The 27,930-nt window shown below is 31.1% G+C and overlaps 2 protein-coding genes across 2 annotated transcripts in view; both read left to right on the top strand.

Annotated features, from left to right (window-relative positions):
- Positions 1 to 27,930, top strand: part of LOC145324469 (muscle-specific protein 300 kDa-like) — a 139,642-nt gene that overhangs the window by 57,900 nt on the left and 53,812 nt on the right. The window lies entirely within an intron of this gene.
- On the top strand, positions 27 to 27,557 carry LOC145324024 (uncharacterized). Its single transcript, XM_080166657.1, has 5 exons — positions 27 to 182; positions 2,474 to 2,886; positions 9,656 to 10,178; positions 21,368 to 21,476; positions 26,500 to 27,557. The coding sequence occupies exons 2-5, from the start codon at positions 2,531 to 2,533 to the stop codon at positions 27,555 to 27,557; spliced, it is 2,046 nt and encodes a 681-aa protein (XP_080022783.1). The 5' UTR covers positions 27 to 182; positions 2,474 to 2,530.

Raw genomic sequence — 27,930 nt, 5'->3', positions numbered from 1 at the left:
AACAAAATGATCAGATTATATGTGCCTTCAGGTTTAAATTTTGGAGAGTGATTTATTTTTTATATAGTGATTTTTGTGATAAAATTCTAGTGATTTAGTGATTGTGATAATATGTGTACAGTGATAATATTAGTGACAAAGTGATTATTTTTATATACATGCTTGATGTGGGCCTATACAAGGTTGTTTTTGTTTATGTTATAATGAACTAGGACATTTATGTCCATTAATAGTGTAGCAATTACGAGCTTATAACACTTTAAATGAATCAAAATTAATGTCAATAAATCTCTGTTTATGACATTGCTATTGGAATATTAAAAACCATTAGCACACATTAGGAGGATTAAAAAAGACGGGATGTAGTCCTCCCAAATTTCAATTTTTAAGGGGTATAGTAGACACCTCCTCACCCCCCCCCCCCCCCCGAACACCTATGAACCACTGTTTTTATTGTATATAATATTGTTGATGAATAGATGTACTTACGGACTTACTTTGGGTATAGAGCAACTTCGCTAATATGCATTTAATTGTTGATAGGGTAAACTTTTAAAAAAAATTTTTACTAGAATAACTGTGAAGAAAATTTTTAAAAATGTTTTAGCGAGGTTTTATTCAAAATTATTTTAAACTGCAAAAACTTTTTTTTGGTTTGAAGATAAAGATATCTAAATGTACAGGTCTGAATGGGTTATACTTTTAAGTAGAGCTTGATAAATATCTTGAAGTGGTTTAAGGCTATTTCTTCTGACCTTTTCCACCCTTCCCTAGAAGCTAGTGGCGAAGAAACTAGTTGAGTATAAACCATATTGGTTTCTATCAACAACCTAAAAATCACGCAACCTTTCATCTAAACCAAAAATAAACAAAAAAATTATTAGATTTCTAAAATGAAAAATTTTCGTGGAGGGAGGGGACTTTGGGCTGTAAATTATACTTGTACCCTAAGTTTTATAAACACAAGTCTGAAGCAAAATTATTTAAACAACCCCCTTTTTTGTTTTGAACTAAATATGCAAAATTTTACAAGAATTTACTACAACTATTTCAGGCGGTCTTTTTTTGTAATTTGAGATTTGCATTTTTGATTTTCTTCAGCAAAGCAACTTTACAAGTGATCCTTGTTGGTTCTCAATGTAAACAAGGCATTCCCCTATCTATTTCTAATTTTTCTACAGTGAAAGTTAATGGACGAAAAAATAATCTTTCTTTTTTATACTCCTGCTTAGAATTTTGCTATTGGTAAATATTAGTGGGAATATTGAGTTGAATACTATTTAATAAAGAATTAAGCTTTTTTGTTCGTAATGAAGGATCTCGTTAACAGCTGAACTGATATGATTATCCTTTTCAGTGAAGCTTCTTATAGGACCTGAGATAGTTTTAGGCTATTTCATTTTTTAAAGTAAGTCATGGTATGGTTTTAGGCTATTTTTATGCCTTTCCATACCTCTTCGAAATCATAACCCTATGAATATGATGCTTGTAAGCAGTCGGTAGTTTAATCATATTAAATCCTTTGTTCTATTTTTTTACAGCAATTTTTCACCCATAAAGATCCGCTACTACCTATAAAATAAAAACGTCCTTGTTGGATTCTTTTTTTGCTGACGTCCTGTGGAAATAATGTATTACATTCTCACGCTCATATGTTCAACAAAATTAGTTTATTTTACATAAATTTAAATTTAGGGTTATTTAAAAACAGATTATTAAAGCATTTAAAAGCATAATAATTTTAAGAAGAAAGTTGTATGTTAATGTTATGTATCTTTACCTATCATACATAATAGCCTTTCTTAATTATGACGTCATTTGATAGAATAACTAATAAGGGGCCAGCATACATTTTACCATTGGTCAATTACAATGTATACTGGCCTCTCATTGGCTATTCTATCGTATGACGTCATAATCTGTGGAGGGACTTTAATCATCTTCGATTATCATGTACTCTAATAAAGTGAAACTTATAACGGGCTAAAACAACGATCTTCCCATTCCTCCTACTGAATGAATTAACTGACCAATAATTGACAGGGGGAAATATCAACCTAAAATGCCAGTAATTTTCCCTTGTCATAATATCCACATGCATTCTTCATCCATTATTATAATTCATAATTATTATGGGTTGGTACTACACAAAAGTTTCCGTATAAAAGACGACCTTTTAAATCGGCTTTAAATGCTTAGATTTAAATACTATTAGCATTATAAATATTTCACCCTATTTAAAATTTCTATTCACTTCCTTGTGTTAACACTAGTGTCTTTAACCCTAGCATCTAGTTGCTCTATATGTAAAGGGGCAAGAAGGGGAATGATTAAAACCCACCCTAAGGTTTATTAAAATCTTAAGATTCTGACAAAAAACCTACTAGATAGGAACATCTTTTGATTCTCTTTCAGGTTGTCGTTACAGATATTTTTTATAAAGACTAATATAAACAAAAACTGCCTAAACTAGTAAGAAAAAGATGACAACAATAAGAAGATAGCATCCAAGCAAACAAACACACCAAACATGTCAAGTTCAAGTCCCGGCACAAATAACGGCAGATCTACGCCGCCTCCGCCTACAGCCCCAACCAACGGCAACAGTCAAACGCCGGAATCAGCCGTCGTTAATGTATCTACCGGCGGCGAAAAAGAAAAATCCGGCAAAAAGTCATCTGCAATTTCAGAGAAAGTCGGCTTTTTTGAGCAAGTATGGCGTCGCCGCCGTTCTCGGTCGGCCGGTAAAAAGGACAAGGCGGCCAAAAAAGAAGCGGGATTGGCGGCTGATGATCGGCAAAGCCGGATTGAACGCGCTTATTATGGAAAAAGGGATGTAAACTCAAATTTAATTAAACATAATAGCTTAAACTTTTTTGCTTTTCAGTAAAGTATAGGACATAATCCATTTCTTAAAGGTTCAGACGCTTACTACATTACATGTATTTTCTTACCAATATGAAATTTAAGTATGTCGTTTGTAATTTTGTACAAATATTTAATTTACTTATTTAAGCATAAAATTAAAAACTATACACTATTATTAACACAGTTATTGCAATAAGATTTAGATAAAAAATAAACAGTATACTGTTATTCAGTAATAATTTAATGATTTAAGTAAAGCCGATGTCTTTACATATGTCTAATTGCCGTACAACAAACGAACAGACCCTTCTTATAGAAAAGCTTCGCTATTAAACTTGGATTGAATGCAAACTTTCTTCGCGCCATAAATGGAATCTCCAAATATTTGTGCTAAACGCTGCATATTCGCAACCGATTTTTGGCAAGGATTTTTTTTGCAATGCATGAAGTTTAGTTCTATGTAGTGCAACAATAACAAATATGTAATAATAATAAACAAGGACCGTTGTGCCGCCCATGAGGAGCGCAACAATTGCTAATTTTCCAGTATGGCTTCGAAACCGATGAATATCAGCTGGATTAGAACCGGTTATCGGCCATACTAAAAAATTATCGTATAATAGAAAATTTTCCATTAACAATAAAATATAAAAAAACTGGTCTTAATTTTTAATCTTTTTTTTATTCTAATCTCATTTCTATAATAAGATACGATAAATAACTACTCCGATTTAAAAAAAAACACAAAACAGTAGATTACAATACAGTACTTGATTGTCAAATAACTACATCATATTTTTGATAGGATCCAAATGTTTTTTTTTATATAGTATGCAATTTATTCATCAATCTTGCCAATAGACGCTTTGTTAACCATTTAAACTCAAACTTCCTTGTCTAGTTATTAATCACAAGGTGGGAGAGGACAATGTTGGTTAAGTATTTTTCACCCCATATATACTTGCTGAGCTGCAGTCGGTTTTCCATTTCAATATTTATTTATAGTCATCCTGAGTTCATTAAGGGTTCGATATCAAAAGAAATTGTTAAATTCGTAGCTTTCTCATAACTTATCTATGCAAGAATACAATTTTTTCTTCTTCTTGCGTTTAAACTTGTTATAGATATCTGCTATGTAAAGTATCTCATAGTATAAAAAGACAGTAGACTGTTATAAAGTAATAATAGAATAAGTCTTTGTAAATTTGCAAGTCAAGTGGTCTAATAAAGTATACAATCATTTTATGTTACTTGCTTTAAAGACAAAGAGAAAGACCTACATAATATGTCCAACTAGCCTATTTATAACGTAAAAAAGGTTTTCAAAGGTGTTGTATATATTTGTACGCCCACAACAACTATTTCTAAAGTGTATAACTCCCTCCTTTAACTTGTAACTTCTATATTTGGAGATACAGGGATAGCACCTTGGATGGTAAATTAATCTTCCTCCAAAATGCTAAAGCGTGTCTGATTTTGGTGAATATTGAACAAAGATAACAACATTCATAAAAACGAAGCTCTGAAACGGTAGGACAAACGAACATTAACACTTGTAGGATGTCTGAACTGAATAATCATAATGTAAATGTATAAAAGTCGAAACAAAATTGTAAGTAAATTGTTTTAAAAATTGCATAAATACAGGATAATGTTTGAGGACATACTTACATTTTTAGGACTTGATTATAGAGATGCTTCGCTTATATCATAGTACTTTGCTGTCCAAGGAATCAGTATTCCAAATATCAAACCAATCGGATCATTATATCAAATAAAAAAAAATGTTATAGAATTAAAAAAATTAGCATATTTAAGATAAATGTACGGACTTTTTGGTAACTATTATAGAAATAGGTATACATAAATATATTATAGGTTAAAATATCCTATAAATGTATGTATTTCAATCAAGTCCAAGAGGCATACGTATGTTTCTTTTATTCATCCCATATGCCAATTCCTATATTAGTGGGCCTAACAAATTCCTTTTAAGGCCTCCACAAAGCAGAAGTCTGCTGTTAATTTCTTATTAATGCCAAAACAATTATTTCCTTGTTTAAACCATCAAACATTTTCTTTACAAAATATTTTGCCATTTAAAATCTTGTTAAAAACGAAGCTTACTACATATAGGATCGGTCCGTCCGTCCATATGTGTAATTGAGTCCTGAACATATTCACGAAAAAAATTGAGTAGACTTCCAAATGATATTCTTACTTCAAATGCTGACACTCTATAAGCGGTAATGTTCGTTTATTCAACTATCTGATTTCTTGGATATTTTCATCCTTGTTTTATTAGATTTATGGATGTAGTATGCAAAAAATTACTAATTAGTTGAATTGAATTTGGTTAGATCCGTAATTAAATCTAGTTTAAAATATTTAAACCGTAGATGACAAGGGGGGGGGGTCAGGGTTCAGTAATAAACCTAAAAGCCACTCATTTTACGTCCTAAAACATTTATTTTATGATTTTTTGGGTTTATGTTACTACATAGATTTAGATGTCTTATTATGTACTTTCTCATAAGGATGAAAAGACGGTCAAATTAAGATATACTTTCGCTCGTCGTTATAAACAGCATACAAATTTCTTGATATAATTCTCATCCTTTTTTTACACCAATTATGGCGTTGATAGTTTTTGTTCGTTCAACCGTTTGTTCGCTAGCAGCTTTTATTAAAGTTGCCGTAAAAAGACATACCTTTTTATATAAGATTTCATCAATTGATCTTGGATTAATATTTTGAGTTCGATTATTGATATGAATTTTACTTAAAAGTTGGATGCATGGTGTCTATCAATTTTAAAAAGTTACAAATATGGTTTGTCATTTCATAGACTCTCTCTCAAACCTATTTATACGTCGGGTTTTTAGAATTGTATGATGTAGTGTAATAACTTCATATTTTCATGTCCGTTTGTCAGTTAAACTAGCAAATTTACTTTTATTTTCTGAATATGTCAAAAGATTATTAAAGTTTAAATTTAATTTATTGTTGCTGCTCTTTTTATTTGAGTTTTAGTTCTTTGAAAGTCCTAATTATCTATTGTAATTTTCAAGTTAAAAGGACTTTAGAACTCAACTTTAGAATTTGTACCATGTGCATTATGTAAATTGTAACTATACACATAAATAGGCAAGTAATGGTTATATCTGTGGGGAGTTTGAGTAGAGTATTATATACTAGAGTGGATAGACTATTATGTAAACTGTATCTATAAACATAAATAGGCAAGTAATGGTTATATCAGTGGGGAGTTTGAGTAGAGTATTATATACTAGAGTGGATAGACTATTATGTAAACTGTATCTATACACATAAATAGGCAAGTAATGGTTATATCAGTGGGGAGTTTAAGTAGAGTATTATATACTAGAGTGGATAGACTATTATGTAAATTGTAACTATACACATAAATAGGCAAGTAATGGTTATATCAGTGGGGAGTTTAAGTAGAATATTATATACTAGAGAGGCTTATTATGAACATTGTAACATTGTTCTATCAGTGGGGAGGTTGAGTAGAATTTTATATACTAGAGTGGATAGACTATTATGTAAATTGTAACTATATACATGAATAGGCAAGTATATGTTATATCAGTGGGGAGTTTGAGTAGAATATTATATTCTAGAGGGACTATACTATTATCAGTGGGGAGGTTGAGTAGAATTTTATATACTAGCGAGACTAGACTATTATGTAAATTGTAAGAATACACATTAATAGGCAAGTAATGGTTATATCAGTGGGGAGTTTGAGTAGAGTATTATATACTAGAGAGACTTATTCAAAGTGTTATTAATTAAATAACATATATTCACATAAGTACACTGATAGCTATTCAATTTCATCACTGTAAAGTGTATATATAGCACACCTACATAGGGTCTATATGTGTTGTGTAATAACATAAATTAAATAACCAAGAGCCATAGATACTTTTCTTGTTTCATTTTAATGAGATATATACTGTACTATATAAATACAAAATTAGGACTAGAAATAATGCAACATCAATAATAGCGAAGCTATATAATCAGGCGTTAGAACAATTGGACATTAACACTTATAGAGTATCAGAAGTTATGAAGCACATCAACAGTTTCTAGGTCTAAACAAAATTGTTTGTAAATTTTATGAAAATAAAACAAATACTGGATACTTGAATTTTCAGGACTCGATTATAGAGATTCTTTGATTATAAGATTGTACCTTTTTTTCCTAGAAATCATTATGCTACCTTTTGTAATGGTTCTAGATTTGGAAAACAGTAAAAGTGTCTGACTATGACGTCAGAAAAAAATAACGATTAACCAATGAGAAGCCAGTATTCACAATGGTAAAATATATAGCGGCCTCTCATTGGTTAATTGTTAATTTTTTCTGACGTCATAGTCAGACACTTTTACTGTTTTCTAGATTTGCTACACTTTCTAAAATTTACCTAATTTTTAAAGGAATAATGTTAAATTTGAAAATTAAATTGTAACATGCTTTGATTAAGCGTAGGACAATGAATGTACGGACTGATCCTAATTATAGAAAAGCTTTGCTTGGCCACGGTTAAATTTTGGCTGTCAGACGCCAAATTTGTTGTTTCGACTCATAGAAATTGCTGTAATGCATTCAAAAATGATAAAACTAAAAGAAAGATACAATATGTGGGTGAAATTGTAGGAACAGAGGGATGGAACAATCGAAAAAATATCAATTTCTCTCAAGTTCTTTTTAAAATTCTATAATAGGGTTTAAACTAAGTAGGATGAAAGGGTTGTAGATCAATTAAACCATAATCGTTCCCTTTCTCCCTTGTTAAATAGGAAAGAGAAATGGAGAGAGATAGAAAAAGTTATGCTTTAGGTTTGTATGGGCTTGGCTAAAATTGGCTCTAGATTACTTTTAATATAAGTTTTACAGCAAAATTTATGGCTTCGAGATTCCAATAATTTACTGTGATATAATGGCAAGTGGTTGACTTTTGTAGCAACCATTACTTGGTTATATGACATCATGCTTTTTTTTTGTTGATTGAGCATTTGTTTGTCGCTTAACATACAGGGTCATTTTAAAGATACATTTTAACAACGAACACTTAAGAAAAGATCTTATAAGTATCATTTCCTATCAGAATTAAAAAACATTTAAATATAATTTTCAAGAAACTTTAATTGATAATTTTCTATTTCAAAGTAACTGGCTGTCTGTCTGAATTTATATATTTGCTATTTTCTCGTGCGGCTGGACTAATTAATCCACAATTCAGAGGAAAATTTCCTTTGGTATAGGGTAGGTTTTAGGCCTTAAAACAATGACAAATGTGGTGTTTTGTGGGAGGGATGGGGGGAAACAACTCTTGGATAAAGTAGAACCATGTAAAAGGAACAGTAGCAATTTTGGTCACACATTTTTAACTGATTTATTAATATTGAATGTACACAAAATCTTTTATATGATTTATCTTAAAGATTTTCAAATTGGTGATTTGATATTTCTATAAAGGAGATTAGCAAGCTTAATGCATATTGTAATATTTAAATTACAATTGAAATGCACAAAAGTATGTAAAAAGATACTTTAATCCCCTAGCACTTAAACTTTAAGCAAATATAATTTTAACCACTTAACAGATCACAAGTTCTAATCCCCTGAAATCTTATTATACATAGTTGCAAAGGTTATGCATTAAAAATGTCGTGTACCAAAGATTTGTAGAAAGAATAACTTTTATATAACTGTAATATAGTGTACTGTTCTTTTTATTTTAGATTTTACTAAAAAATATTTCTTTTCGTAGTTCTTTGATTTGATTTTGAGCAATACATTTTATAAATCTTTAATTTCTATTGGTTACTTTACTAACATCTTAAACTATTAAAAATACATACTGACAAACAAAATTTAACATAAAAACTTTCTTTTCATTTACCCCCCCCCCAAAAAAAAAAACAAAAAAAACTATCACCTTTTATACTTGATATTCATACAATTTAGCTAATTATTTAAAAATAAAATTGCGAAAGCAACATTGATATTTCAGTGCTTTTGAACTTTAGTTATCAATACAACTTATTTGACATAATAAAAAACTTATAATAAGTTTTTAAGTTTTCAATGTTTATTTTTATGTATCATACTTTCTTGTTCTTTTTCCCATATTTGCGTTACTTATGAACAAAGCGTTCCTTGTTTAAATCATTTTTAATCAATAGCTAGTTTGAATATTTTTGGGTTGTTTTGAAAGCTGTACGCAAATGAATTGAGTTTACCATGTACGCGACTTACGCAGAAGTGACGCACGGGATCGGAGCAGCGAAAATCCGCGAAGGCATCGGATACCACGCGCCAGTCTGTCACCGCCTCGCACACTAGAAACATCTGGACACACTGGGGCGGACGACATGGAGGTACAGACGGACCAGCAGCAGGGCGGTGGTTATCGGACTAAATTAAGGAATGTTATAAGGCTTTTCATATATTTTATATTAAGTGATTTATTTTGTGATTTTGAAACCTCTTTATAAAATGCTATAGTTACAGGGGTAGCTAAATAGGATATAAAAATATTCTTTTTCTCATAGATGTAGAATATACTTAATTCTTCTTAAATATATTAATTTCAGCATTCTCTTAGGCGTAATAATAGTTTTTCAATTAAACCTTTCTGTTTCCAAATTATTATGAAACAATTAAACCAAGTTAATAACTTCATTATCTATCCATAAACCGCAAAGTTATCAATTGGAAAAAGCCATTAACATTAAAAAAACTCAGAGCACTTTCTCGTGAACGTGAAAAGGAACGCCGTGCCTCTCGTGAACGCTCACTAAAGTTGGAGCGTAAAAAGTATCAGAGTGAAGTGCGTAACGATGACATAACGTTGACCCATGACCGCTACACCCGCACATCCCCAATAAAACGGTCACAAAGTGGCCGCATTCTTGACCGCTCAACGTCGCGTGATAAGCCGCGGGCCTTGTCTTTCCGCTATTCCCCGGCGCCCGCCACCCAAAGTGATAATACAAGCGGCAATGCCAATGTGATAACTGCCACCACGCCGGTTTTGGCCGGTAAAACGGCCCGCTACTCGGAAACCCACTTTTCCGCCAGTGAAGTTATACACCACAGCAGTCGGGGTGATGTTGTTGATGACGCTTCAGCGGTGTCCGCCGCTATTTCCGGCCATCCGCCGCCGCTACCAGCCAGGAGGTATCGGCAGCAAAGGACGTCGGAGCCGGTTCTTTATCCGTCCATGCCGTTGGGATCAGCTGACTTACAAAAGAGATCTTTACAAGAAGTAAGTTATTCTGTTAGTATTAAAGCTACTCTATAATAGAATATGTCATGTCAATATGTCTTCACTGTTTGCTGTACAACATTTAGCTGCATTTAAAAAAAAAATATCTTAATTTTATGTATTGCTACTAATGGGCATAATTGTCCTTTTAACGAACCAAGGAAATTATTCATCCTTGTTAAATCAAATATGTATAAATTGGGTCGAAATCAAATATTTTTATTTACACTTTTTCCCCTCAAAATTCCTTTTTCGGTATTTGTATATAATGTCAGTATATTTTTTTAAAAATGCATCTAATGCATAGATAATTGTAGAAAGTTAACGCTGGGTTAATACAATTTTTTTTGAAAATAAATATAATTACAACAGACAAAAAAAATACTCAATAAAAATTATTGTTACTATTACCAAAAATTTATAAATTTGAATATTATCCTATTATACAATTCCCTGAGTAAGGAATGTAGAAAAATAGCCAAACTTAGACATACAACTAAATAGCCTAAAACCATCTAGAGACCTGTAAAAAGCTTCCATAAAATGGATAAATCAATCAGTTCAGTAGTTATCGAAATATTATGCCAAGACAATAAAAACCTTACTACTTTGTATAATAGGATAATAAAGAAACGGGCAATTGTAAAATACTGACTTTGGTAGGATGTTAAGGAATATAATAAGCTACCTGACCAATTATCTATATAAATCCATGATTTATATTTAGTTCGCATGCAATTTTGTCGGTCGGGGCCCTTTACACAACACTTTAAATGATAGCCAATAGTACCGATTTTGGCAATAATTTAGGGATATGCCAATAGATGATAAATTTTCTGCATCGTTATTAAGTTTGAAATTCTGCCTTCAGTAGCTTGTTCGTATAATGGAGTAATGGATTTATTATTACTAGGATCTTACTAGAATATCATGTACTCTAATACAGTGAAACTTGAAGCAGGCTAAGAAACAGCGTATAGTGTAAAATAAAAAATAACGTCAAATAATACAAATGACCAATGATAGCCCAGTATACATTGTAATTGACCAATAATATATTGTATACCGGTCTATCATTGGTCATTTGTATTGCATGAAGTAATTCTTATTGGACACTATACGTTGTTTCGCGGACTAAAATAACAATAAACGACAATTTTTCTCCTGTCATAATATTCATTTTTAGAAAGGATGATTTAACTGCTATTTTTCCCTTTCTCCCCGTGCTTTGATTTATTTCAGATATTTGGCAATTTTAGTGCATTTTTAGCGTATTATAGGTCAGGTACTTCTAGTAGCAAAGCTACATTTCTTTATAAAAGTAACAGAATGTCTGTGATCTTGGCCTGTCTGTTTGTAACGAAGGATCAATCCTCCCTTTGAAATAAACATTTTCTTGACATATTAAAAGGATTCAGCGGTAAGCGAGATCCTTAGTGAAAGACAGACAAACACACAAACATTCTGTTAACTTAAATTAAGAATACGTTGGTAATATACTGATTTGAAAGTTCTTTATGATGCTTTTAGTAAGCAAGTAATTTTAAAGGGGGGGGGGGGGGGTTTAATGCAACCATCTCGTAATCAATGTATAAATGGCACTTAGAATTGGAATTTCGATCTGAAATTTTGCATGAGTAATCCTTGGTAGGTCTATTTTCCCTAAATCGAACAAAAAATTGGAAAAATAACAGCTAACAGCTGGCGGCTCAGCAGTTTAGCCATTTTTTGGACTATTTTCAATGCAAATCATCACGAAACCTATCTCCACATAATACTATTTTCTGCTCCAATATGTTTTCAAACGGTTCTAGCCGGTAGTTGCTGGTACTAGAAATCTAAAAATGTTGTTTTTGTATCATTTCACATGATTTAAAGCAAAAATATGTTTTAAAAAGTTGATTCCTACGTAATTTATGACAGATTTGCCCTAAAAATAGCCAAAATACGGCTAAACGGCTGAGCCGTTAGCCGTTACTTTTTCAACTTTTTTGTTCGATTTAGGGAAAATAGACCTACCAAGGATTACTCATGCAGAATTTTAGATCGAAATTCGAATTCTAAGTGCCATTTATACATTGATTACGAGATGGTTGCATTAAAAAAACCCCCCTTATTCATATCATACTCTTAATTCTGTCATAAAGGCACAGACACCCCCTTTTACTTTACACTCCTGCTGTTACCTTTTATTAGTTATAGCTATAGCTTCGAATAATTGTCCTTGTTATTCAACTGCAACTTGTCTTGCCAAAAGCTAGATTTATAGAACATAGATCAGTTAGGTACACCAATAGATTATTGTGTATTGATAATGTATATTTATCTTGTTTTTATTAAGCTAACTTGATTTTATAATAATTTATATTGCTATTTAAATACAAATTTTATACCTTAAATAATGCTTCAAAACATACTTAGGTTAAGTAATAGTTAGGAAAGCCAAATGGAGGCTAGAAATTCATTTTTCTTTAAAAAAATTTAATGAAAAGCTTTAAACCAAAAAATCTATAATTAAGTTATCTGTTCTAATACACAGAGATATATTTGTGTACCTAATCGTTATGTAGATCTTTGCATTTGTTTCCTTATCTATTTGAAAAGATAAAATAAAAAGTATTGCTGCATAGTAATGGCCCTTGGATAATTTTCATATTTTTTCAGAAGACCCCCCCTCCTCCTTTCATTCTGTTTTATATATGACAAAATAAGAACTGTATTATTTAATTTTGTAATATTAAATGTTGTAATTAAATCATCGACAGATTATTAGCTGTTTTTACAGGGTACTTCGGAAAAAAATAAATTGGGGGGGGGGGGGGGTATTGTTTAATAAATTGGGTACTACCAAATGTTTTAGCCTGGGGGTTTGCAGATTTTGGTTTAAACTAAAATCAAAGAAACAAATCCTAATGCATTGTTAGCAAGACTTTAATACAAAGGACATCCAAAGATTTTATTTGGGAGGGGGGGGTAAAAGATTTTAAAAGGTTTAGGGGAGGGTTTAATCTAATGTATTTTTAAAAATTTTTTTGGGAACCCTAAATTTGTTTGGGGTGGGGGGGGGGGTTGACAACCTTTCCCCTATCCACACTTGAACGTCCTTGCTTTAATATGCCAAAAAATATTCAACAAGCTTCTAATTAGTGTATACTGCAATGCAAATTGTAGGTAGTAATTTTCAAATAAAATATTTTAAAAGTCAGTTTTCTTGTAAATTTGAAATGAAAAAAAATAAGGAGCTTTTCAATCAAACCCATTTCTTAACCACCGAAAAACCACACTTACCTTATTTTTAATCTTTGAAAAACTTATTTTAGTTCCGTGCGGGGAGCTATATCCTAACGGGTTACCATCCCGACGGGACAAACCCCTAAAGAAAATTGAAATCATCAAAATACGTTTTTTTTCAAAAAGTCCGTTTGTGGGGGAAATTTTCAATTCTATCAAGACAAGCCTATCTACACAAAGCCCTAAATGTTTGAAATCTTAATTACAAGGTGAATTAGACACCATAATTAACTTTTTTCAATTTGAAATGATTATTCAAAATTGCATTATTTTGGATCATTACTTGCCGAATACAAGATTATTTCAACCACCCAAAAAAGGAGCTTTAATACATAATATACTGTGGGGTAAGTAGATTTTACTTTGTTATTACTTAAATATACAACTTTCTCATTAAAAATGTTGTATCAAATTCATTACCAAAAAAAAGAAGTAATTAGTATTGCAGTATTGCTTCGAAACCGAATAATATCCTAGGATTAGAACCTTTTTCGAGCCATACTGAAAAATCATTTATCGCATCGTATTGTAGACAGCTTTCCACGAATAATAAAATAACAAGGATGACAACATCCATAAGTAGCGAAGCACAAAAAATTGTGGATGGGATTACGTAGAAGTAGATTTAAAGTGTATTTATTAAAATCAAGAATAGATTTATTGGAGAAAATAAACACGAAACCTTGTTTTATTTTGTATGATGAAGATGGTTAAAGTAAATTACATACTAGATGCACATACCAATGGGGGAAAAAATTTGAAACTGTTAATGCAAAAAAGTTTTTAATTTGGACCAAAAATACCAAAGATATGGGGAAATATATCAAACATATAAAAATAGCCAAAAACCTGCTAAAAGGCAGTTTGGCCGCCATTGTTTCTTTTCTTAAAACACCAGAAATTTAATGTTAATATCTTTAACTGAAAAATTTTTGAAAATTGGACTATAAGCACCAAAGATGTGGGTAAAAATGTGATAAATACAAAAATAGCCAAAAACCTGCAAAAAGGCAGTCTGACAGTCATTGTTGTTTTCTTCAAATGACAGGAAATTTAATTTTGATATCTTTAACTGAAAAAATTTCGAAAATCGGACCATAAACACCAAAGATATGGGGAAAAATGTGAAAAATATAAAAATAGCCAAAAACCTGCAAAAAGGCAGTCTGACCGTCATTGTTGTTTTCTTCAAATGACGGGAAATCTAATTTTGATATCTTTAACTGAAAAAATTTTGAAAATCGGACCATAAACACCAAAGATATGGGGAAAATTTGGAAAATATAAAAAATAGCCTAAAACCTGCTAAAAAGCAGTCCGACCGCCATTGATGTTTTATAGTTAATTGTGCTCCTTAATAATGGGAATGTTGTCAAAAAATTTCAGCTCTCTATCTTTTATAGGAGCCGAGAAAATCACGTTTCCCCAAATTCATTAATTACGGACTGACGGACGGACAGACGGACGGACAGACGGACAGACGGACGGACGGACATTGTGAATTATAGAGTAGCTTCGCTACTAAAAATTATATGATTACTACCAGTTTTTGTCCTTAAAAAAACTCTATTGACGATTCAAATTATAGTTATACAAAATTCTCTAGATTTTTGCTGAGGTTTCTGCATAATGTAATTAACCATGATTCTAAGGTCATGCCTTATAAAATTTTCATGAATGGTAAAATCATAATATGAAAAAAACATGTCCTAATTAGTTGTATTTTTACTATATTTCTAAGAAATACCAAAGTATATAGATGCATATCGTGACTCTAAAATAAATTAGGGACCAATTTAGGATGCGAATTATAAACTTTTTGCAGAATTGGGTTGCAAATCTTTTCTATAAGAAGCACAGTTTGGGTTGTAAAATTTTAAGGTATGAAAAAATCTCTCTTTTGAATTTCAGTAACTATATTTCGTATACATACAATTCTTGTTGTTCAAGAGCTAATAGAACCTTAATTTGTTGGATAGCGTTTGTAAATCCTCATCCTTGTTTTCCAAAAATACCAAAATACTGCTTTCTGTTTGGAATTTAGGGTTGACATTTTGACTTTTAACATTTGAATACTCAAGAATATACATATTGTATTCATGGTAGGGTACTACACACATAAATAGTATGCCCTGCCATGCCTATATATCAGGAATTTTTAGGGATAAGACAATGGACGATACATCCACAATAATGATAAACAAAATTAAGCAAGAATTAAGTTATTGTTTGGAACCCATCCAATCAAAATTAGTACCCAACGTTTTGAAGGCAACAAATTAGATTGGGTGCCAATATAATTTACAGTCCACTGTCACTCTCCCTCCCTGGTACATATGCAACATGAGTACAGTGAGCAAGCAAAAATAAAGAGATGATAAATAGTTGAACAGGGAAGACAAAAATTAAATATGTAAAGTTAAAAGAGTTTAGTTTTTTTTTTGAATTATATTTAGAGTCATCTCTTATGAGTTTTGTGACCCCTCCCCCCATAAAACAACCCAACGTTTCCTTGACCATTGTAAAACTTAACTAAAAATGTGGAACGCTCATTCCTGCCATTTACAAGATGTTAGCGAACATGAAGCTAGTCAGATTGTTACTTTAGTAAGCATGTATGAAAAATAATTTAATACCTTCCTTTTGTCTGTTCGTTTTACTATTTTATTCTCTGTCTGAGTTTAGTTTAAATGCCAAATATGCAATAACGCATAACTCTACATGTCAATATTACAATTTTTAGTTGCAACTTAACTCTTTAACTAGGGTATATCCGTAAGCTACGTTTAACCTAAAAAAATATTTTTCGTATTCATTCGAATCCGGTGGATAGGTTCTAATCCATACGAAAATATCATGTCTAGCATCGTATTATATCCAGTTTTCAACGAATATAAAAATGTACAATCATAAGATTAAAACCAGTTTTTTTAGCCGGTGCCTTCGACACCTCGGGGCTAAAAAAAACTGGTTTTAATATCATAATTGTACATTCTATATCCGCGGAAAGCTGTTTATAATACGATGCGAGAAATAACTATGACTGTATCCTCTTTGTTTATTGAAGGATTTAAAGTTTAAAAACATAAATTGCCTGACTAAATAAATATCGATTGATAACCCTTAACAAAAAATACTTCTTTTTCTTCATATTGTTAGCTTAATGTTGCTTTTTAAATAGATATATTATTATTTTTGAAAATCTTAAAAAGGCCTAAAATCTTTAAAAGGGTGTTTTGATAACCAAATCAATCCTTTTTATGCTTCTAGACATATCCTAAATTTGACCATTTACAGTTTATATACAAGCATTGTAAATGTAAAGATATTCAGGGAGGGAGAGGACATTAGGCTGTTTATTACACTAGTCCCCAAAGTTTTATAACAACGTTTTCTTATTCGTAAGTCCAACAACTTATGCACATTTAGTGAACTTGTTGGTTCATTTATTTAAGTGTCCAAACGTTTCAATTTCTAATTGTAATCTACAGAAGGGGTAATTTTGTATATCATCTTTTGGGATGTCATTGATTTATCCCTTTAGATCCCTGAAAGATAGTAGTAAATGTTCATCAAAATCTTACTTTTAAGGTAGCTAAGAAATATCGTACATGTTTTATTTCTTGTAAACAAGGATGACAACATTCCTAAAAGCAAAGTGTCATTTATTCTTATGTGATAGATCACATTTGGTTCTTACCATGTCCAGAAAAGACTGACAGACTGACGTTCAAAGACATTTATTTGAAAAGCTTTGCTCAAATAACACTAAAATTTGATTTTACTTAATTTTTAGATATAATATTACATTTAAACATATTATGTACGAGATGAAATATGTAATTTAACCCTGAATAAAATTATTTGACCCATGACTACATTAAATTACTTACACCCACTTACCATTACCATTTTTTAATCTTTCTTTTATATTTTATTACTCACTTTATAAACCTTTCTCAGTTTAATAATATCATTTTTTAATACCAAATCCAATTTTCATCCAATATGTTGCATAAAAACAAAATTTTTAGCCATTCGACAATTTAAAAACCTATTATGATGTTGAAATAAAAGTGTTTGCTTAGGCATTTACACTTGTGTTTTTTTTCTTCCTATTTTTAAGCCTCTTATAACCAAATTAAAATCATAGCTGAACAAATAATTCTATGACAAGGAGTAAAGAAAGTAGAGGCAATTTATTACAGTTTCATCAGATTAAAGGATTTGTAAAAGTTCCATTAGATTTTAAGAAAATATTATTGTTCTTTTAGTTTTCCAAATATAGATTTAAAATTTTATGTTGTGGTATCTATTAAATGTCATTAAGTGACTTAATCAGTTTGAATTTTTAGAAAATCAACAATAAATTTAATTAAAGGAATTTAAATCAAAGGATAATATATAAGTATCAATTTTTAACCCATTCACCTATTCCTAATCCACGAACCCCCCTACGCAAAAATTGAATGATTCATAAGATATTCGAGGATTTTTTTTGTTCATGTTCAAGGAAATACAAAGATATAATACTGAGTAGGCTTTTTTTGCAACTTTGCATTTAGAATATTTAAATTTTTTACAATCGCCCTCAAAAAAGTGTGTAAATAACAAGTACAACATCCATAGCTAGCAACGCTTCTTTAAAAACCATGGACGGGCGGCCAAAGTGATTTAAAATTAGATAATCAGTGTTTATTAAAGAGGAATATATTCATTTTAAAAAATGATGAAACTTTTCAAATTTCCCCGACAGCGTTACAGACTTACTGTCGGACAGACAAAGTTTAATATAGAATAGCTTTGCTACTTTAAAAATCTATATTTATGCAGTTTTAAAATAAAACAAGAACAAATTTACATTACAATCCAAGTGAAACAAGCTTACAATAATAATGTTGCAAATTTAAAGTGAAAACTTAATTGGAACTTCGCCAATTTAATTCCATACCAATACATTAATATCTGCCTATAATAAATTGAAAAATGATTCGATAATACTTTTGACAACTTGCGAAAAATCAGAGCCAATATTTGAGTAAGGTTTATAAGAGAAAAAGGCAAATATGGCGTGCAAGCAGCTATGCATATGATAACTAAATTTCGTTTCATAGAAAGTTAAGTTTAAGAAAATATCAAAAAGTTAGAGATATATTCCTTGAATTCTGATTATTGAACGAGCTTTTAAAAATTATTGATGTATAAAAGTTTCATATTTTGGAGTTTGCTGTTCTGTTATTATTGTTTTATTTACTAGTGGCACTTGAGGGGAACTCACCCCCCCTTCCCCACTTTCAATTTTAGTTTTAAAAAGAAGAATTGAAAAGAATTTTTTTGGGTGGTATAATTTTTTCTAAGAGCGATTTTTATTTGGAGGGTTTTGATACCCTCCCCTAAAAGAGTTATAATCTTTTCAAGAACTATGAGCTACCTACAGCTACCCTGTAAAAAAACCATATCGGTTCAGTGGTAAGCGAATTTCTTCGGTACACAAACACAGACACAGATCCTGTTACTGATTCACTTTAACGTGTGAATAATTTTAAAAACATGAATTACATCTAAAATTCTACTCTTCAATATTTTCTCTATGAGTTTGCATCAATTTGTCTGTTGCAATAAATGTATCAAGACCCCAAAGAGAAGGTTTTTGCGTGATTGGACTTTTTAGTGGATTTTCATGATACAATTTAAATTACAAATGTCTGCAATTTATCAGGGAGGGAGAGAACAATGGCAATTAAATTAATCTATTCTTCTTTGTAATTCTATTACAAAGGCATAATTTGGGGGTGGATAAATTAAATTAATCTTCTATTAAACATTTCTTAATTATTTGATAATTTGTATTTATTTTCAGCTCATAGATAACAAGGACACTTGTTTTATCAGTAGAACCTATTTTTAATTGGCAAAACTACGTCATAGCTAAGGAATCTCATCTATATGTCCAATAGAGTTAAAAAGAAATTGAATTTCCTAAATTCATTTTTTTTTCAATGTGTTATTTACTTTTCTTCTTAAGTACAAAATTATGCTTATTTGTAGATGAAATATTAATATTAATAACTTTTAATTTGAAAAATTATACGCTGCAAAAGACCTAATAACAAGGTTATTTAAAGAGAAGCTGCTCCAAAAAGCAACCATACTTATTTTCACGATTTAGGTTTTTATGATCCATACTTTTGCAAAAGTGACAGTCATAGTCTAATGGTGTCTATTATTTATTCTTATTTGGATGGTAGGGATGATTAGGCCTGCAGAAATGTCATTGCGAACTTTTTTGGGGTTCATTTTGCATTTTGAAAGAAGTTTTTTTGCACAATGCTGTGATCTAAATTGCCCTAGGCTTTAGAATTCCCAAATATCCATTAAATTAAATATTCCCTCTTTAAGCCTTATCTTCCCAGCCCCCCTCTTAATTCAAGGAATTCTTTTCAATGCCATTTACATATAACTTCTGTTAACAAAATTAAACCTAAATTTGGTTCAAAGTAGCGTAAATACAGGAAACTGTATATAAGGACATACTTTCATTTTAACCATTTTGTAGATATACTTCGTTGTACTTTATTGACCCATGAATCATTAGTTCAAAATTTGGACATAAAATAGTTGTTGCCAAAAAGTAAAAAATCAGCATTCTTTAAATGGTCAACTTTTTGGTAACGATTGTACGCTTTCTAAATCGTACCAATTTGTTAAAGGATTCAAATTGCAAAGTTTGAAATCAATAGAACAATTTTAACATTCTTAAGTTACAGTAAAGTTACAGACGTACCCTAATTATAGAAAAGCCCCACTTTTAAAGATTATTTAAACGACAAAGAAACTAATTTTGGGGCTTGCATTACTCAGAAATCAGCACCAATTTTACATCAGCGTGGCTAATTTTAGAACATTTTTCATTCCAGCAAAAATTATTGGTGTAATTCATTTTTCAGCCATTTAAGGATATGAAAATTGATCAGTCATTTAAATCAAAACAAAAATTGCCTGTTTTTTTAGTTTTTAATGTATGACTCTTTACAGTTATTTGTTACGATCTAAAATTAACCATCAATTCTTTTTTCATATTTTTTTTCGACTTCTACATTTTTTCCATATCTTTCCCCCTGAAAAAATATTTTCTGTGCATTGTGCAGTTATGGGGAGTGGACACACCCATCTCGAGTCCAATATCTTTACCTCATAGCGCAGCTATAACTGGGGTTACTCCGTACTTCTTTTCTTTATTTGCCAGATCTAATAAACTATTCTGTAATTTTTTTATCTTCCAAAGTTGACACTTTCTCTTTATTTGTTATCGCTGCGATATATTGGCATAAAATTTATTCATGGTTTCTTAAAGAATTAAATTTTTCCCTTTTGCCATTTATTTGATTTCTTCTTTGTGAGTTAATGGAATATTTTCTTTCATAAATATATGTATTTTATGTCTTTAAAAATGAAACAATTATAGAATTATTATTAGAGTTAAATATCTTTTCTTTCTTGTCCAAAATTTCAAGTAATTTTTTTACATTTCTATTAGTAAAATCTAAAATGTAATACATACAATTAATTGCTATACTCTATGAAAACAGTAAAATGTTTATAAAATGATGCACAAAAAATCGAAACAAACTTTGAGGGCTAAATCTATTGTAATTTTAATTCCACATTTAATTACTAGCAGCTGCGCCCTCAGCATCTCTTCAAAGGGAAAGTGCAGAAAAAGTCTAAAACCATCTAAAGTCTTATATAAGAAATAAACAGCCGAAAACCATCTCAGGGCTTATGAAGCTTTCCTACAATTGGAAACTCTATCGGTTCTGTAAGTTTCAGTCATCTTAAGCTACAGACAAAAAAAACCTACTACTTTGATAATGTTTCATCTTATATTTTGTTTCTAGGTAAGTGAGCACTCAAGCCCGCTGACAAGCACCCCCAAGAAACCTTCCACCCCCTTCCAGCTCTGGAGGGAGAACAGAATCAAACAGGAGGAGGACATGGAGATTGCAGGTATTGACATCTAATCATTAATTTTTCTTTGCAACACAGCGAAGCAGCTTATAGTGCCTAATGAAAAATCACTTCATAAAATACAAATGACCAATGATAGGCCAGTATACATTTTACCATTGATTAATTACAATGTATACTGGCCTTTCATTGGTCATTTGTATAGTATCATGTCATTGACATTAGGGACTATTATCTTCTTACAACGCAGCTCATATGTAACTTAGTTTGTCAGTTTGTTTAATTCACTGTCCTTCCTATACGAAGCGCTGGAAAGTGTCATGTTTGACGTCATAAAAGTACGCCTATTATCATATTTCTTTTGGGGTTTCCTTTCCCACTTCTCCTCTCTTCTCTATTTTTTATTACGTCACACATGACCATTTCCAGCACGTCTTCCCATACAGTATGAGTATACAGTCTACAGAATTACCTATAGGCTCTATCCCTTTGCTTAACCTTACCAAACCTTAAAAAGTTTCACGAGTTTGTTTGTAGTTTACTTTAACTAAAGTGTAATTGCTTTCTAGTATTGCAGTTGATTGTTCTTTTTTTGATAGCGGCGCTATTTAATTTCACAATTGTCCATGTCTATTTAACTCATATTAAAATAGGGCCTGAAAAGTGCAAATTTGTTATAAATTATAAAAAAGAAAATTGCAACCCTTTTTTACTTTTTTTATAAGCCTAAAACGGGGTTACAAATTTGGAATTCATTCATACTTTAAACATGGGGCATGCATATAGGTTTTTGTTTGATTTTCATGATTTATTTCACATATTCGTACAGTTCATATTAAAGAAACTATACAATTAATCAAACTTTTATAATATATATGGCTTTGTAAAAGTATAGAGAGTAATAGAATACATTGTAACTACAATTAACCCCAAGCCTCTAGTCAAGAGTAGTCAGGGCAGGAAAATAAACTTAAACCACACTTTACAAAGCTTCCCTAAAAAGTACAACCAATTCGTATCAGCATTTTACGAGATCTTTAGCATCAGACAAAAACATTTCTTCATATTAAGAATATAAAATATTGTTGGCTGTACAAATGTAAAAAAAAGATTACTTGTTAACATTTTATGCAATGTAAAAAACTAAACCATAACAAACGTAACACCAAGAAGGCAAAACTGTGTCCAATTTTACTCAGGGAGAAAAGGGTTTAGGTATTGAGATTTAAAAAAATCAGGATCTTCCTAAGTTTTGTTTGGGACTGGGCAGATAAATTTGTAATTTTTACTTAATCTGTCCTAAGAATGTGCGAACTTCCTAATTTTAAATTGGTTAATCTATAGTAGAATTAAATGTTCTCTTCTCCAACTAAAGTGTAGCTTGTAGCTTGCTGCGCTATTTATTAATTATGGTAATAATTGTCCTTGTTATTTATAAATCCCTTATTTCTGATTTTTATTATTATTTACCATGACTCATGTGCATACACAGACACACACACAAACACACATTCACACAAACATACATACACACATAAACATACACAAACAAACTATGTTAAAAAAACACCCTTACACAAACCAAACATCCAATATGGAAATAAGTCGTTCACTTTTTCTACATCCCTCTCAAACAAATATTTTTGGTAGGCTCGTAAGAAAAACTTGAGAACAAAAAGTTATTCAGAATAAACATATAACAAATATGTAATTTTTTCTCATAAGTTTTTTAGAAGTGCAGCTTCTGTATTATTAAACTATATCTGTACGTCCTACTGTCTCTTTGAACACACAAGGATATTAAGTTAAGTAATATCCAACAGATAACCAACCCTTTGATTGCACTACCCCTGTCTGAAAGTGTTAACTGTGCATCATAATAGGTTGCGCCTGTTTATGGTTAAGACATTCACCCCTTATACTAATAGTGTTACGTGCCAGACATAGCATCAGTAAGTACCATTTTTAACGTCTTTAGTAGGTACTCTATCTTTTAAGCTATACTAATGCCGAGGGTATTAAAGAAAGGCATAACTACATATATATTGATGATTATTTTCTTTCCATAAATAGATGTTATTGCTGCGCTTCTTATGGTCATAATTGTCCTTTTATTTATTTTATAAATAGAAAAAGACACATCCTACACATATTCTTATATTTTTATAACTTCTTTATATCATGACCAAACAAACATAATAAATTTTCAAAGATTACTCCCAAAATTTAAATCACTAGCTACCAAAAATAGAGATATCCTTAACTAACGTCAAACATAAGAAGAACAAGGACCTGAATGTTTAGAAGAAGCGTAGCAATAATAAGAAATTTAGGCGGTTTCCCGGAAAGTGCCTAGTTCAGCAAAGAAAAGGATTTTTTTTTAAAATAAGTTTTTATTGTGTTTTAGTGTTTTAACTTATGTTAGGGTAGGTTATATTGGGTACCGGATAGCCCTAAAGGTTTGGGAACCGCATGGGTTAGGCATAAAGGTAAAAATTAACCCACACCCCGTATGTTCACTTTATTTTTAAAATTATGGGAGGTGTAGCCTTAAATAGTTCATTTAAACCTGACGTTGGGATTGACGTACACACATGCTAAATTATAGAGTAGCTGCGCTACTTATAAAGAATGGATACAGCAGGGGAAAACCCCAAATTAGCCATAGTTGTGAATATTGACTGTAAATTTGGCAAATTTGGGCTGAAACTATATTGTTTTGCCAGGCTTTTTTTGGCCAGTTTTAACAAACCCTGACGTTTCCATTCGTTTTGAGTAGGCGTTGAAATGCCTACATAGTGTATTTTTGAAGATTTTTGTTGTTTATTTTAAAACATTTTTGTCGATATATTTTTATTTAATATTTAAACAAGGATGATTATAAACAAAAATAACTTTCTTTATAAATAACATTACATGTAATATCATAGTGTCATATTGAGTGATTTATTGACACAATGATAATAACTGTATTGCTGGGCCTATTCTGGACATGATTATCCTTGATTTACATCCTTAGATTTTACCCAATGATTTAATAAACAAGGATGACAACATCCAACAGTAGCGAAGCACAACAAATAATGGAAAAGACAAACGGATAAAGTGATATATAGATCAGATGTTCATTTGTTGGAGAAAGAGAGCAAATTTTACAAATATAAGCATTACTGACAGAAAAAAACAATGTATACTGTATGACCTAGTTGCGCAATTAGGATATATAAGTTGGAAGGAATTTTAATGTTAGAGGGAGATTTGAAATCTGCATCAAATTTTAAGGTATAAAATTCGTTTTTTGAATAATTATTTATCTAAAAGCGGAAATAAAATTTAAGTTCATTAATTTTGACCAATAGGATAGGTGGATTGGAAACTACCTGCGCTCTAATTGTTTGAATGATGTGCGACACTTAAGCTTCTCCTATCAGAATTAACGAAGATAATTTTCAATCCACCAATCACAGATGTCAAAATTAATTAACTTAAATTGTATTTCCGCTTTTAGATAAAGAATTATACAATAAACGAATTTTATAAAAAAATCCTTAAAATTTGATGCAGATTTCAAATCTCCCTCTAACATTAAAATTCTTTCCAACTTATATATCTTATTGCGCATATCTTACAGAAATCTTCCCTAAAATTTATCCTGTCTATCTTCAATAGCTGTCAAGAATATCATATTTAGCATTAATTACGGACAGACTGACTGCTGTACAGACAAATTAAATAATAGAGTAACCTCGCTACTAAATAAAAAAAACAAATATGTAAAAACAAGACAAAAATATTTAAGATACTAAGGAAAATCTGTAAGGCGCGCGCACATATTCATAAATTTTATGATAAAATGGGTAATTTGGAAGCAAATAATAATTGCTGCACACCTGTTCTCAACCTTATATACTCAAGCACACATACACACACACTCCAACACACACACAAACACACATATATGCATAATTCTATAAAAGAAACTCCTGAGCTTTAAATTCTCTCTTAAAAACATAATTTTCATACATTTAAACTATCTCTTTTAAAAAACGTAGCTACTCTATATCTAGAGAATGTTTATTCTTCTCACCCAATATAATAAAATGACCACAAATATTTCGTTTGTTATTTGAGTTTATCTTATAGACATAATTGTTTTTACTTTTAATATAAGTAACTGCCTACCTACCGATGACTTAATTATAATTTGTTATAAAATACTGCTTCTTTTTTTTATTTTAAAAATATAATTTTAATTATAATTGTCCTTTTAAGGAAGCACTCATATTTACCAAAAATGTAGACAAACAAACATAAACAAATCCATAGTTCATGATTTACAAATGATTGATTAGCTTTGTTAAGAATTTGGAGCAAAGCAATTCATTAATTTCTTTTTTTTTGTTGACAAAATATTAAACAAAAAGTTTCAGCAAGGATAATTTTGTTTAAAAGAAGCGCAGCAATATCAAGTTTTTGTTATAACAATACTGTAAATCTTAAGCAGGTTTATGTATAATAACTTATTCAATTCAATGAAATTTTGTTCTAAAAACTTTTACCATAATAAACTAGGAAATCATTTTACTTTTTTTCTTTTTTTGCGTCTTTTTTTTCTTTTATTGACTCTATTTAAGGATTTGCAATCAAAATTTTTTATCTAAAATGAAAGAGGGAAGTTTTGCACAGCATTCTTTTGCCAATTTTTGTGCTAATGTGCGAAATTGATGGTGAATGAGAATGTCGGACATTTTTCAACTCTTTCTCGTTTAGATGTCAATCAACTGTTGTAGATTTGAAAAAGTTTGAAAAATAAACAATTTGACACACAAAAATGTAGCTTATGTATCAAAAAAAGTATATTATTGTTGATAGACATAATGCAACAAATATTAAGCCAGTGCCAAAAAATCTTTTTAAAAACTTTTATTGCATATCCTGTTTTAATTTTAACTAGGTAAAATAGAATAGTATTATGAATATTTTATAACTTACTCAGACTTTAGGAAAGACATACTTAGTTTATTGATAGATTTAAATTTTATAATTTCTTTTTTTGTTTTAGGTGTTTATGGAACAGCAAGAAATCTATCCATGGAAACGCAGCCGTTTTCACCAGAAGGCCGCGAGTCTCGATCCATGACCTACAGGGCCACAGCCACTGTAGAACACAAGCAGTACACAAGGTCACGTGATTATTCAGCCCACAGCAAAGAATCACGTGATTACACAACAGCCAATCAGAGAGAGTCGCGTGAATATAGCCAGGAATCACGTGACTTCTCAGCTAATAGCATGGACCGATCAAGAGACTATTCAGCCAATAACAGTATGGACAGGTCACGTGATTATTCTGCCAACAGCAGCATGGAGAGACGAGATGTTACTTCCAGACAGAGTACTGCGAGCTGGGATCGAACCAGAAACGTAAGTGCCAGCCAAAGCCAATACAGACAAACTGAACAGAGAAAGGTGCAAACTGTCGGCTACACTGGTTCCTGGAAGAAAGAATCCGGCTCCTGGAAACAGGATTCCGGGTCTGAACCGGACTATGGGTCTGAGTTACAGCACCTTACTGAAATACAAGAACAAATTCACCGAGTACAACAGGAAGAATTGGCACGAAGCATTGATTATAGATCCAGCATGTACAGCGTCGGTCAACGGTCATCCTATGGTCATGATAAGCGGTCAAGCGGCAATGACACTCAATATACAGTCACTGAAATTCCTATCCAACGAGGAAACAGTGATCTTGGCTCAAAATCTGTGAAATCTGAAGAGAAGAAATCCCGTCCAACCTCGCTGGAAAGAAAAGATGGAACTGTGTCCCGGGAGGCCCATAGCTCAGGTAGAAGTTCCAGAGAGGCCGCTAGCTCCGGCAGGGACAGTACAGGCTCAAGTGAAACTAAACATGACAAGAACAAGAAAGATAAGAAATCTTTCAGCTCAATTTTCAAGATATTCCGCAAAAAGTCAAGCAAAGAGGAGCGGAAAAAGTCATCCCTGTCTGGGATGATTGAAAAGTCTGGCTCTGTAATTAGTCCAGATGTACAGAAGACTATCATAGAAAATACTGAAGATAGAGATACCGTTTCTCCCACAAGGAAATTAAACCTTTAAATTTATGAATATAATGCGGGCCGTATGAAAATACTTTGTTAAGGGTACTCTATAACGTGTTAGTATGTTTGTTTATCAGAATACTTTAGTAAGCACACCTAAAGGTACCTTCCAAAAATTTTTGTAAGCTTACCTAAAGGTACTTTCCAAAATCCAAAATCAAAGGTTACATCTACTAAAAAAAATTTGGAAAATTTATTTTGTTTTTTATTCTTACAATATAATACTCTTTTTTAGTTAACTGTTTTCCTGAGCTAATTGTAGTTATAATTTACAAAATTAGTACCTATAATTGTAATTTTTTCATTTCTAACAAATATTTAAACAAATTAAGAATCAATATGTTTTAAATGTTTAATTTTCTTATCAGGCT

Source organism: Acartia tonsa, chromosome 7 (genome assembly GCF_053477335.1).
Source record: "Acartia tonsa isolate MP-2025a chromosome 7, ASM5347733v1, whole genome shotgun sequence".
Taxonomy (NCBI): Eukaryota; Metazoa; Arthropoda; class Copepoda; order Calanoida; family Acartiidae; genus Acartia; species Acartia tonsa.
Note: the sequence above shows the minus strand (reverse complement) of the source record. Positions and strands in the feature narration are given on the sequence as shown.